Below are 13,946 nucleotides of genomic sequence, written 5' to 3'. Positions count from 1 at the left end.
ATTATGGGATTAGAGGCCCCAGCAGCCCCAGGGTCTTACCTGGTGGTGTGTATGCCTCCACAGAGGACTGCACTAACACTGAGCGCCTCTTTGACGGCATGGGCATCTTCCTCTCTTTGTACTTGGCCAAGGCTGCATGGACGGCTTCTGTGTGGAGGTCTAAGTAAGGAGATTTTCCACAGTTAGTATGGCCAGACTTTGGCCCAAATTGGGCAACATCAATCCCATCTTGACCACTATGATTCTTTTTTCAAAGGGGGCACTTATACATTATTATCATACAGATCCCATTTTCAGCTTTATTCCTTCTTATCAACAGAGCTGCAGATTTAAATAGTGTAAATTAATGACGCGTTTCAGTGACAGAACTGACTTCAGTGTACCACAGGGAACCACGGGGATATGTGATAGGTAAGGTTCCACAGAGAAGGGCGTAGTAAACACACTGCAGCAATCTCTCTCAGCACTGAGCAGAGACTGTATTGTTGTACTGTTTGTAGGGTTGCAAGGGGGAGAGGGAATATTTCCATAAAATGTTGAAATTTTCAATGGTCATTTTCCAAGGGAATGTATCATCTGAAACTGGGAATTTAGCTTTTTTTTAAGTCCTGCACACATGAGCACATCATTTTCAGTTTATATCAGGTTCCAACTTACTAATAGGTGTTATTCATACTCATAAAACACTTCCAACACTTCGCGAGTAGCAATTGCATGAAAAGTTAGGTATCTGTAAGAGCAAAGGAGTATCAACACACAGATCATGCCTTCGTCACATGCACACAGGGAAAACAAAAGCTTTGAGCTGTGCAAACTGTTGTGCTACTCAGGGAACAGTGCTCTCTTTGGTCAGAAAAACTGCTGACAGTGCATGCGGTGATAACATGTAAAAGGATCTTACTGTGACACCGTGATGTCATCACACAGCTGGGCAGTGACACACAGGAGGAAATGGGGATTTCCTCTGAGCCAGAGCCAAGAGTGCAAACAAGCTTGGAACAAGGACCATGAATCAACAGCAGCTGCTAAGATACTGAACTTGAATACATTACATTCTTTTACATCAACTTTTATCTAATAGCAGGTAACTATTTAAAGTTTTAACTTAAGTAACTAAACTAAAACTTTACCAAAATGAAAAGATATAATGTAAAAACAAATTGTTAACCTGTTTTTATTTGTCTTGAAGAGCATATTTGAATTGATAGCTGTTACGTCCCTCCGCCTCAGGTGGGGGCGCTGGCCGTTTGGACACGCGTGTGTCTTGTTAAAGTTAATTGTGAGCACCTGTGGTGGTGCCCTTTTAAGAAGCCTGGAGTCGGCTTCTCAGGAGATGGGAGCTTTTTCTCCTCACCTCTCGACCATGGCCGGGTCTTGATTTTATCTGGTGTTTTGCAGCTATTTTAGTATTCCTTATATGTATTTAAATAAAGTTATTGGTTATTTTGGGAAACCTTGGTGTCGGCATCGCTTATGTTTGCGGGGGCTTGAGAGCAACCGTAACAATGGCAATCAAAATCAAAGCACCAGAGACATAAAGTAATTAGGGTGCAAAAATTCCCATGGAAAATTGATTATATTTTGAAGTCCCAGAATTTTGCAAGCCTAAATGCAGGTTGCTACCTCATTCTGCGCTGTGATAATTCTGTGTAAAGGCATTCCTATTTTAGCATGGCAGCTTCATTTGTTCTAAGATCGCATCTGCTACATCAGCTACAAGCCACTGCAATGTCAGTATGTGAGAAAATAATTAGTGAATCTGTAATTTCACAATTAAAATTATACTTATTTTGATAACAAAGGCAAAGCTGATTTGGAGTAAAATAAATAACTGATAAAAACCAGCTAATGCAGTGAAAATTGTTGTCCAACATACATACATTTTCTCACTACTTTTGAGCCCCATAAAATGGCTTTCCTGCGGGTAGCTCTGAATCAAATGACAAAATAAAGACAGCAGTCTGATTGAGACTGAATCTGTGCATTGGAGAGGTGAATTGGCCTCAGAACATGCTTCCAGGCGAAACGTCTAGCGAGCCCTGGGCTCCTTACCGGATCGAAAGCGCTCATCCCGAGAGTTGGCAGCATGGGCTCTGTTCTGCTTGGAGACAGCAGGAGTGACCTGCGGGGAGTGGACTCTGCTGTCAATCTGGAGAGACGGGTCTACACCTGAAACATACGGGCAGCAGTATGAGCGGGACACGTACAGACGACGACACACAAACACATGAAAACACGCATGCACATAAGGACACACGCTTGCACACACACAGTGCATACACACACACACAACAAGCACACACACACGCACGCACACACATGAAAACATGCATGTACACACACACACACACACACACACACACACACACAACAGAGCTGACCAGTTCGCCAACACTGTGATTCCACATCAGCCAGGGAGTCTACGAGGCAATAAACATCCATCCTGAACGTGATACTTGAAGAAACTAAATGGAGGAACGAGAGAGTGTTCAACGGAGCTGCGGGCGAGACTGGGATCACTGCCACTAATGACACATCGTCTGTCATAAGCTCATATAGCGGCAGATCACATTACAGTCTCTCCCGGCACTAGTGTTCCACAGTACCTCCCTCACAACAAAGCCAAAAAGCTCAGCTTGAAAGTTCTTTCATGCGGCTGGATTTGGAAGCAGACTAGCACTCTGTTTAATGGCTCTGTTTCACCAGCTTCCAGGGCTGAGACAATGGCACACAGCCTTCCATGGTCCCCTTCTATTCCAATTAAAAAATACTTTTTACGATGCCAATGTTTTAGCAACAACGATTCCTTATTTTATATTTTGAATTTGTAATTTCATGCGAGGTCGTCACCTTCTACGCACTTTAGAAATCCACAGACGACACGAATCATGGTTAAGTTGGTGTCTTCATCACGGCAAGGATCCGGAGAACAAAATCCACAATAACTCTTAGCCCCAAAAATGAGGCAACTCAGAGAAACATTTATAGAATGTCCATTGATTACTAACTAACTACTAACTACATATGAATGCTATTATCTCAAATTTGTACAGAGTCTGAAACAAGATGAGCCAACCTACAAGCTTTTCTGACAAGGACTGGCCAAGCATTCCCACAGTATAGCCGATGGGACCCACCGTGCGCCAGCAATGACTCAACCTGGATGGTATAAGTTCTGCCCAGTACACAGCCAGCCGCCCATTGTTTCTCCCGTGAAAACAAACCATAACTTTTTCAGTACGCACCGGCAAGAAAAGTTCTTGAGACTTCATGCCTAAAAATTTTGTTTTACAACAAAAGTTTATTTTAAAAATTTATTTTGTAATGCTCAAGTCTGAACAGAAGACTACGGAGAATATGGAGGCCTTGGAAGAAATCACTCATCTGAGTCAATAATTCTGAGGAGGACAGTGAAAACAGCTTTGACTCCACAGCACAGGGCATGTGCAATGAAGCATTTCATCTCATTTTGTGTTGGTGAGCATCTAAATACATTCCAAAAATATATTTATTATTATTCAATATACCTATATATAAGGGGTAGGCCTGATTTTGAATAATAAATGTGACAAAACTTCAATCAATGGACCTCAATCAATGGAATACTGAACTAACTAAAGTAGTTATTTTCTACAATCTTCCAGACCTGCTGCTGCCAGAGGTGGCAAGGGGAGAGCAATTAGAGGGAGGTGGAGAGGAGGGGAGATTAAGGGGGAGGGGGAGGGTGACAGGTATGGTTAGCGAGCTAATTTCAGCACACGTCTTTACAAATTCATCTTTTAGGTGAGAAAATAACTTCCACTACCACTGTTTTTGAGATTCTGTTACTGTCTTTGAGAAATATTTTGAGTAATTCTCATGGAAAACAAACTCCCTAGAGTTATCATTCAGAAGAGACCAGTCCTATGCCTTTAGTCTAAAGGATTCAAGAATATTGACCATTTTATTTTGGGTATGTCATTTTCAGGCTTGTGTTAAAAAAAAGGGGGGGCGATACAGGAGGGGTTAACATAAAATGGATACAGACAGCTCCCATGGATCACTGGAAAATGGAGGTTCGTTCTGTCTGTGGGTCTACCAGACAAAATGAAACAGAGAACAGAACAAAGCAACCAGCTGATTCGGACAGGTGTTTAAGCATACTGCCAGTATAATGCCAATGTCGGGCTCGATGCTTTGTATAACAAGCTCTATTCTTCAATTGTTGAACCTAAAACTCCATTTACACAGCTGTACAGTTCAACAATTTAAACAGTGACCCAACCAGACACAGACAGCCTGTCCCTAGTGCTAGACTGTCTCTGGTTTCAAAGCCCTGCAGACACTAATTTACAGCAAGTGGTGATTGTCCCCTACTAATGATGATGCAAAGAGTCTAAATTGACACCAACCCTTAATTAAAAGCATGTGGGATGTAAAAACTGCTCCTGCTCCTCATTATTCCAATTTAAATAAGCCCGTCAGTGTTTGCATAATTTCCCTCTTCACTACATGACTCTTCTGATGATACATAATTCTGTGATTATATTAGCCTACTCATATTCAGATTTCTTTTCAACAACAGGTTCAGTCAAAATTCTCATCTTCAGTCCAGTTACAAATCCAGATCATATAAACTTCTTCCAACTTCTTCCCAGAATTCCTAAAACAAGGACAGTTGAGCAGGTGATCGAATGATCCACTAATGCTGAATTTAAATGTAACCAAAGGCAGATTTAAAATCCTTCCCTCATTTTAGATACGGAAAACACCGGAAACACTTTCTGATTTTAAAAGTATGTTTTATGCGACATTCAGACTGGGGACTTTTAGTTTGGCTGTTCATATTAATTTTTGGAAGTGCCTCAACAGGACTGCCAATGTAGAATTACTGCATGGCGACATGAACATGTCGCATGGGGAGATGTTTTCCATACATACACTGCTCAGTGTTGTGTTTAATTGAAAGGAATACCCTGCCCAACTGGTGTACAACAGCAGCATACTGAACACATCTGGACTGAACTATTTTGATCTGAGCATCCACAGTTACACACATTGCACTACGTGTAGTGAAAGCCAATGTGCTTCTGCTTCTCGCTGCACTGAACACAGGAAAGGGGTGTTATAGAGATAAATACTCTGCAATTATTGGTTGCAGACCAAAGACAAAATGTAGTGATTCTCTGAAAGTGTTAAACTCCCAATGCCTACGAGAAGCTATTTCAACATCCTTCACTGGATGAAACATCACTGAAAAAACATTAAGTTGCACGCACGCACGCAAGCATGCACGCATGCACAAACAAACATGCACACACGCACAAACACACACACGCACGCATGCACATGCACGTCTTTATCTCTTCACAGCTAAACTGACTGCATGAGCAGGTCAGCCCAGGAAAGGTCATTGGTCGCTCCACAGAGCGCAGCACTCTGTCCCCCCCCTCCCACTGGCAGACGGGGGTTCCAGCCCATTCTAGGGGCACACCCTCATTATTTCCAGCTGAGTCCAGCCCTCTACATGTCTGCTTCGACAGTAGCTGAGGAGAATCGATGCACAGCCCGCCGCTGCTTTACCGGTCCAACAGCGCCGTGCTGACACCACCGTGCACCAGCATCGCCCTCCTGTCACAGAGGTGTGCCCTGCACTGTGTTTTTCTAACACTGCCATTTTACAATGGAGCAGTCAGGCTTGCACTGCAGAGAAAGCAAGAGCAATTGGGAGACAGACTGCCCGGTCTAGTTGCTGGGGGAAGCTGGACCTCACAGGCAGGAGACATCAAACCAATCACCAATCAGAGCACTGCTTTTCCACCACACAGCCTCCTATTGGCTAAAGTTATAATGCGTCTCAAGAAAAGATTTATTATTGCTGTGGGCACCTCTTTTTATTAGGTTCTTGCCAGGTTCTGTAAGAAGTTGCTCATCTGTGAACAAACTGTGAGACTGATTTTTTCATTTATTGCACAAACTCGGAACAAAAGAATTTAACATAAAAACAAGCTTAGATGAGCTTTAGGCTCAAATCAGGATGATTTTAAAGAACAAAGGGGTGACCTGTTCTGAGGTAAATCCTTTTCATAGGATTAGAATATTTCAAAACGCTTACGTCTTCATCTTGCTTTGTACACAGAGGATATATTTGTGTAATTCCAGCAAGAAATCTTTTTACTGGCATTATTTTTTACTTTGATCTGAATGGCCATTAACATCATTAGTCACACTCGATCCAACAACCTTTGGGTTCAAAGTGTGCACACTCCACAGAGGTCAAATAAATGCGGGCGAATGAGACCCTTTACCCAAAGTTCCCGTAAGCCCTGCTTCGGAGTATCATTTACATGGTCAGAAACACCCAAGACTGGTGCATTATTCCGAAATATGAGCTATTGGCTCCCAGTATATCACTGGAGCAGTGCAGAGAGGGGCTGCCACCTGTTTCCATGTCAACCTTACATATGATGTGCTGTATGTACCCTCATTTAGGTCACAGTGACATCAGCGTGACCTCAGCACCATGCCAAGGTTTGGCGTAGGGGTGTTTCAGATCACCATGAAAGCTCCTGAAAAGTCTCACACCTCCACGGAAGCAAAGAGCTTTCAGCTTCAGTTTATTGGGTGTTTGGCATCATCAACCTCAGAAGCACTAGGATGTTCAACAGTAAGAGATGGGTTTACCACCCAAATCACCATAATCAATACGGAATTAGAATCAAGAGGAAGCCAAACAATTCAATACTAAAGTAGAACTATAAGACAAATCGTCTATAGTCTAAGATGCTAAATTAGAATCGCAATGAGCTGAATCACCTACATGACTACCGAACTGGAATAATAATGTGAGGATCTGTGGAAAAGCTTCTATTCTGATAAAAGTCAACAGCTGCTTCTCCCAAATCAAATACACTTCTTTTACACTGTTAGTGGCAAATTCATGCCTCAGAATTAAAAGGATTTTGTACATTAGTTTTGCATTCATGCTGTGTTTGTTTACAATCTACTGAAACAGATCACTTGTCACCTGCAGCACAGCAGTCTGAATTCTGCCTAAGTATTTAAGCCCAAACATGCATGTTAATACTCCTGATAAAAGCAGTCATAGGGCTTCTACAGAGCACTTTACATGGTCAATAAAACTATTCATGGACAGTGATGTGATATTAGTGCAGTTACTCTACTACGCCATTTAAACACAATGAGGCCTTGCCATATAAATTCAAGGCCCACTCAGTCCCATACAGACATATGGGACATGTACAGAATATGCTTCCTGTCTACTCAATTTATGTACATTAATATTTCCTGTGTATATATATTTATGTAACACATGCCTGCGCACACACGCGCACATGCACACACACGCACAAGCGCACATGCACACACACGCACACAGACACACACAGCGGAGGGTAGTACCTCGAATCTGTGGGATGTATGGAGCTAGGAGCTTTCCTCTCTTCTTTTCATATCCCTTCTGTGTGATGTCCCCTGTGGAGAGATATTACATACTGGTCAGCCACAAGGTTTAAGTATCTCTTCTCAGCGCCAGCCACCTGCAGTGGCACACGGGGGCACCTGCTGTCCCCTGATGGCACAAACACTCAGTCTGTGTCCCCTGAGGGCTCCTCTCCTAAATTTACACTTACGACCAATACCCTGCACTTTTACAAATGCACACAACCAATACCCTGTGCTTTTACAAATACACCACAGCCAATACCCTGTGCTTTTATAAATACACACAACCAATACCCTGCACTCTTCCAAATTCACACAACAGATACCCCGCGCTCTTCCAAATTCACACAACAGATACCCTGCGCTCTTCCAAATACACACAACCTCTCCCTAATACACATACATGCACGCACGCACACACACAGAGCCTGCCTTCTCCCAAACACACACACATGCAATTCATGCATGCACACATACGCAAGTATTTTCTGAAAGAGAGATCTTTCAAGTAATCTTCAACTGACTGGCTTCAAGTTACTATGCTTGATACAAATTCAGGAGGCCTACAACGTATTCAATGATGATTTCCTATCCCAGATGAAGACAGTTTGCAATTATAATCAAAATGAGTGATAATGGATTTGTTCATAAATCTCAATAAAAATGTAAGCAGGGGCTTGATAAAACTCACTTTCGATTCATTAACACAAAATAAAAGTGACTTTGCATACACACAAAGGCCAATTTTGAAACAATAAAGCCATTTCAGAAATGGGCATTTAAAAACTGTTTGTGCGGCAAATTAGTAATGATTTGCTTTCAGATATGCCACCAGCAGAAACTGCTGACAAAGCTGTCACATGTACATTTAATTACAGGCTGTCTGGAGGACATGCAATTATATCAATTTTACTAGACCGTTTGCAGACGGCTTTGCTTCAATAACTCAATAAAATAAAAAACATAATTTCCCTGCATGACACGCTTCAAACAACATTAAAAGACATGAAAATAAAAGTCAATATGCGGAATTTTTATGGATGAGTAATTGTCCCATCATGTAAATCAGATACTTCAACAATTCCCTGTGTAACTACATTGACTGGTCCTCATCGATCTGTGTAACTGCAGTGACTAATCCCCATGCCCTGTGTAACTGCACTGACTGATCCCTATGCCCTGTATAACTGCACTGACTGATCCACATGCCCTATATAGCTAACTGCACTGACTGATCCCCATGCCCTGTATAACTGCACTGACTGATCCCCATGTCCTGTGTAACTGAAATGACTTATCCCTATGCTCTGTGTAACTGAAATGACTGATCCCCATTCCCTGTGTAACTGCAGTGACTGATCCCCATGATCTGTGTAACTGAAATGACTGATCCCCATGCCCTGTGTAACTGAAATCACTGATCCCCATGGCCTGTGTAACTGAAATGACTGATCCTCATGCCCTCTGTAACTGAAATGACTGATCCCCATGCCCTGTATAACTGAAATGACTGATCCCCATGCTCTGTGTGACTGAAATGACTGATCCCCATGCCCTGTGTAACTGAAATGACTGATCCCCATGCCCTGTGCAACTGAAATGACTGATCCCCATGCCCTTTGTAACTGAAATGACTGATCCCCATGCTCTATGTAGGCTAACTGTAATGACTCATCCCCATGCCCTGTATCACTGAAATGACTGATCCCCATGCCTTGTGTAACTAAAATTACTGATTTTTTCCATTGGGGAGCATATGTATTATATTCACAGTATTTGTTAATGACAGAGAAGGGCAGTAAGAGCACTATGGTTATCAGTGCAATAGATGTTTGTAACTAAAAACAAAATGATTTACAGTGATCTAATCTACAAGTGAACCAGTGTTGGTATATAAAGCAAATTATCACATTTAGCTAGGGCAATTGGTGGAAATGAAAACATGCACACACACCGGCCCTCCAGAACCGCAACTGCCCACCACTGACATACACATACAGCACAGACAGGAGGGAGGCCAAGAAGAAGGCCGTTCTCTGGTTATTCCAGTCCCTGCTGCACTTCTCAGCACTAATGTGGAGACTCATTCTAATCTGCACAAAAGCGTTACTGATTCAAGAGCTAGGGCCGCTGGTTGGCATCACTATTAATGTGTGAGCCATTGAAACAGGCCCCGACACGTTTCCCCTTTCATGAAACATATTCTGCTCCCAACAGAGAGAAGAGCTGTAACCAGCCCCCACGTCTGGGGCTCAGACAGCAGGGCACGCTCAGAGCACACTTTGGATCTGATCCTCAGAGAGGAAGCGCAAACCTGCTACAGCACAGCCAGAGGAACACGCGCCATTTATACCGGCGGGTGGGTGACATCACAGACGCTGTGATGTCTGGTGACTCGGCAGTCACCGCAGTACGGCCGTGGTCCCCGAGCGGCCTGTGTTTGTGTGAGCGCTGAGCAATGAGACAATGGCTCCCTCACGGAGAGCGTGGCCCAGTAGCCCAAAGCTAACCCTGTCTCCCGGTGCCTTGGACAAACACAATGGAGGCCTATTCTTCCCACACCAGTTCCTCCAGGGTTCAATCATGGGACAAAAGCCTAATTTAGATGTTGATGATGAAGTGGAAATGAGCTAGCAACTTCCTAGTTAATGAATTGGGTTGTAGTTATTCAGATTCCATCCCTCTACTTAACAATCCCAGGTGGCGGACACAACGCAACTGCTATGCAAGCACAGCCTTCGTTGCATTGTTCAAGTTTCCTGTGGACTGATTTTATAGCTCCGCTGAACATTTAAATCTCCTTGCTTGTTCACAAACGTACACATGGGTACACAAGCACACATAAACAGCATAAAACGAATGCCCCTAATTAGTGCAACAACAAAAAGAATTCACGCAAAAAAAGCACATCTCTGCACTTCTAATCCCCTAATATGAAATTAACATACAGATGACCTCTTTGTTCAAGGTCTTAAAGGTACAGGGAGCTGCTGATTGCTGCTGCAGAAATGCTAATAGCCGTGCCGAGCCGATGTGGGCCCTGAAACAGATTTTCTTCAGACAGACGGATGGGATTTCAAGGCCAGAAATCCACGTGACGCCTGGGGATCGCGTCGGGGGGGTTGAGGTTGCCCTTTTCTAATGCGTTCTGAGTACGAAGGTTAGCGCTAAGCACCCACAGAAACGGCTAAGGGCCTTAGACACTGAATGGAGATGTAGCCTTTTGATGTGAAAAGCGACAGAGAGGTAAGCCCAGGATTGTAGATAAACACCTGGAGTGAAGGTCTCGATGGGGGGAACTGAGCTCTATTGATCGCAGGGACCAGGCCTGTGTCCATGACAACACCGAGCTCAGCTGTGGGGCTCCCTCCCTCCGTACCCCTCAGCTGTCCTGTGAGGACGGAGAGCTCTCTTTGTTCTCCATCATCCTTCATCTTCTTCCCTTTCTCCACTCTTCTCTCCTCTCCTCCTCTTGCTGCTCCCAATCTTTACTCAAGTATGTTTGCTCCAGGTCAAAATGGCTTCCTGAGTATAATCCTTCTTGCGACCTATAGCCTATTACATTCTATTTTTTTGCCAGACACTTTATAATCCAAAGCAACGTACAGTAAGTGCATACCGAAGGTTATTGGAACAACTACAAAACACAGGTCCAATAAGGTACAATACTCATTATGTAACAGTTATTCAGAGCCATGAACACAATAAGTCCAGTTCACACAGTAAGCATAGGCCAGGTCAGGGAGTAATGTTAAGTCAAACTAGGAGGCATGACAACAAGCTACAACATCAAGATAATGATACAAGTGCAATATAAGTGCTGGATGGAGGTAGGCTACACGTAGAACATGAAAGTGGTACAGGAGGTACATGTGTAACATGAAAGTGGTACAGGAGGTACATGTGTAACATGAAAGTGGTACAGGAGGTACATGTGTAACATGAAAGTGCTATCGGAACTAAGATGAAGGATATAAGTGATAAGTGATAAGAGTGATCCCAGATTGGTAGTGCCCTGCAGAGTGGTGACAGCTCATCCAGGTAGTCTGAAGAGATGTGTCTTCAGACCACAGCGGAAGAATCATACAAAATCATACGCCTGCAAAATCATAACTCTCATTTACAAGCAGCTGCCAGTCCCCCAGTGTCTATTAATTGCAGAAAGTAAGTGCTTGAGGTCAAGTGGCTCCATTTCCCTGTGTGTTATTGACAGGAATTAAGCTGACGGCTGACTATGAGGAGCAGCTCAGACCCCCTTAGGAAACCAGCGTTTCCTATTTCCAGTCTTGACAGAACAGAGAAAAGCTAAAGGCCAATTATCCATTAGCCTATACATTAATACATCATGGTCTGTCTGGCATACCCGATGGGACAAAGCACCAAACATGACTGAGCTGCAAGAAGTCTGCAGAAACCCTCCCCGGAAGAGTGTACTATATTAGAGCATTATTAGTCTGATACTGGACCAGAGCATTATGGGTCTGATACAGGACCAGAGCATTATGGGTCTGATACTGGACCAGAACACTAGGGGTCTGATACTGGGCCAGAACATTATGGGTCTGATACTGGACCAGAGCATTATGGGTCTGATACAAGACCAGAGCATTATGGGACTGATACAGGACCAGAGCATTATGGGTCTGATACTGGACCAGAACACTAGGGGTCTGATACTGGGCCAGAGCATTAGGGGAATGATACTCGACCAGAGAGTTAGGGGTCTGATAATTACAGGACTCTGCTGTTTTATCATTGAGCAAGGCAGCCGTGGATGGCCAATGCGAGTAAACGAATAGCAAAGGGCAACATTCCTTTTAAAATCCCACTCGTCGCATGCAAGTTTAATTCGGCAGCAGAGCGCGCTTCGAACCGCAGCCCTCTGCGCACTGGACCCGCATCAACAGACCGCACTGCAATTAGCAGCTATCGCGCATTTCGCTGTGCGGGACCAACAGGAGGAGCCGCATCCTGCACCCCAGGTGCAGCTTTCCAGACGAGCGTGTCGCCAGAGACGGTTCTCCCCCCCCCCCCCCCCCCCCCCCCCCCCCGCAGCTAACTGGCCCGGTGCCCAGATTCCCCTCGTCATCCCAGTTCCGCTCCGCCGCCTCTCCCAAAAGCAGGCTTCAGGGACCCCGTCATTTGAACAAACCGCCCCCCCCCCCCCCAACCCCCCCAGGAGACAGGACGCTCTCCCACATTACCCGGTGTTTAGGCCCGGCTCGTCAGAGCGGAACGAGGCGGAGCGCCATCTCTGCGCAGCTGGTCTCGCCCGCCGCCGCCTCCACGCGTACAGGTAACGAGAGTCCGCGAGGCTCGGCTTTGTCTGCGCTGGCGGGGGGGGGGGATGATGTCACTCCGCTCGAGGACTCCGGTTTCAGGTGCGTATTTAAGCGCGTCTTTCGGGCGCTCGCCGGTGATTTATCGGTTCGCGGCAGGGGCCTGGAGGCACGCGATGAAGGGCGCCGGTGTTATGTGTGCCGATAACCGCGGTCGGAGACGCTTTTCCCCCGGACGTGAGAAATCGGATCTCCGGGGTGAAACTGCAGCCGTGTCCCCCCCCGGGGCCTTATTCTGACAACATTTGTCAAACTCTTTATGTTCCCACGGTGACAGTCCCCACCCCCCTCCAAGACCCCTGACCGGTCCCCGGTTTCTTCATTCAGACACAAAACCCATAATGTTCTGCCCTCCCTTGCCCCGTGGATTCTCGCCTCTCGGTGTGAAACTGAATGCTCTACTAATGTAGTCGCCATAGCCACAGTACACCAGCCTCAGAGACAGTACTGTCATCATTCTTTACAGGGTTGCGTAAGTCAAATCCACTTTCATTCTTTACAGCGATGCATACGCCAAATCCACTTTCATTCTTTACAGCGATGCATAACTCAAATCCACTTTCATTCTTTACAGCGATGCATACACCAAATCCACTTTCATTCTTTACAGGGTTGCGTAAGTCAAATCCACTTTCATTCTTTACAGCGATGCGTAAGTCAAATCCACTTTCATTCTTTACAGCGATGCGTATGTCAAATCCACTTTCATTCTTTACAGCAATCCATACACCAAATCCACTTTCATTCTTTACAGCGATGCATACACCAAATCCACTTTCATTCTTTACAGCGATGCATACACCAAATCCACTTTCATTCTTTACAGCGATGCATAACTCAAATCCACTTTCATTCTTTACAGCGATGCATACACCAAATCCACTTTCATTCTTTACAGCGATGCATACACCAAATCCACTTTCATTCTTTACAGCGATGCATACGCCAAATCCACTGTCATTCTTTACAGCGATGCGTAAGTCAAATCCACTTTCATTCTTTACAGGGTTGCATATGTCAAATCCACTTTCATTCTTTACAGAAATGCATACGTCAAATTCACTTTCATTCTTTAAAGCGTTGTATAGGCCAAATCCAATTTCATTCTTTAGAGTGGTGCATCCACAAAAACCACTTTCAATCTTTATAGAGGTGCATATACCA

General features: G+C 44.5%; 1 protein-coding gene across 5 annotated transcripts in view; it reads right to left on the bottom strand.

Annotated features, from left to right (window-relative positions):
* Nucleotides 1-13,946, bottom strand: part of LOC118222870 (disco-interacting protein 2 homolog A-like) — a 91,940-nt gene that overhangs the window by 35,880 nt on the left and 42,114 nt on the right. For 4 of the 5 annotated variants that reach the window (XM_035408772.1, XM_035408768.1, XM_035408769.1 and 1 more), the window contains exons 2-4: nucleotides 7,402-7,473; nucleotides 2,053-2,169; nucleotides 40-159 (exon numbers count right to left, since the gene is read on the bottom strand). In XM_035408772.1, coding sequence (XP_035264663.1) covers nucleotides 40-159; nucleotides 2,053-2,169; nucleotides 7,402-7,473 — 309 coding nt within the window. The remainder of the gene's footprint in view (nucleotides 1-39; nucleotides 160-2,052; nucleotides 2,170-7,401; nucleotides 7,474-13,946) is intronic. The other variant, XM_035408771.1, reaches the window with a different exon arrangement.

This window comes from Anguilla anguilla, chromosome 3 (genome assembly GCF_013347855.1).
Source record: "Anguilla anguilla isolate fAngAng1 chromosome 3, fAngAng1.pri, whole genome shotgun sequence".
Lineage (NCBI taxonomy): Eukaryota > Metazoa > Chordata > Actinopteri > Anguilliformes > Anguillidae > Anguilla > Anguilla anguilla.
This window is presented reverse-complemented; position numbering and strand designations above follow the sequence as displayed.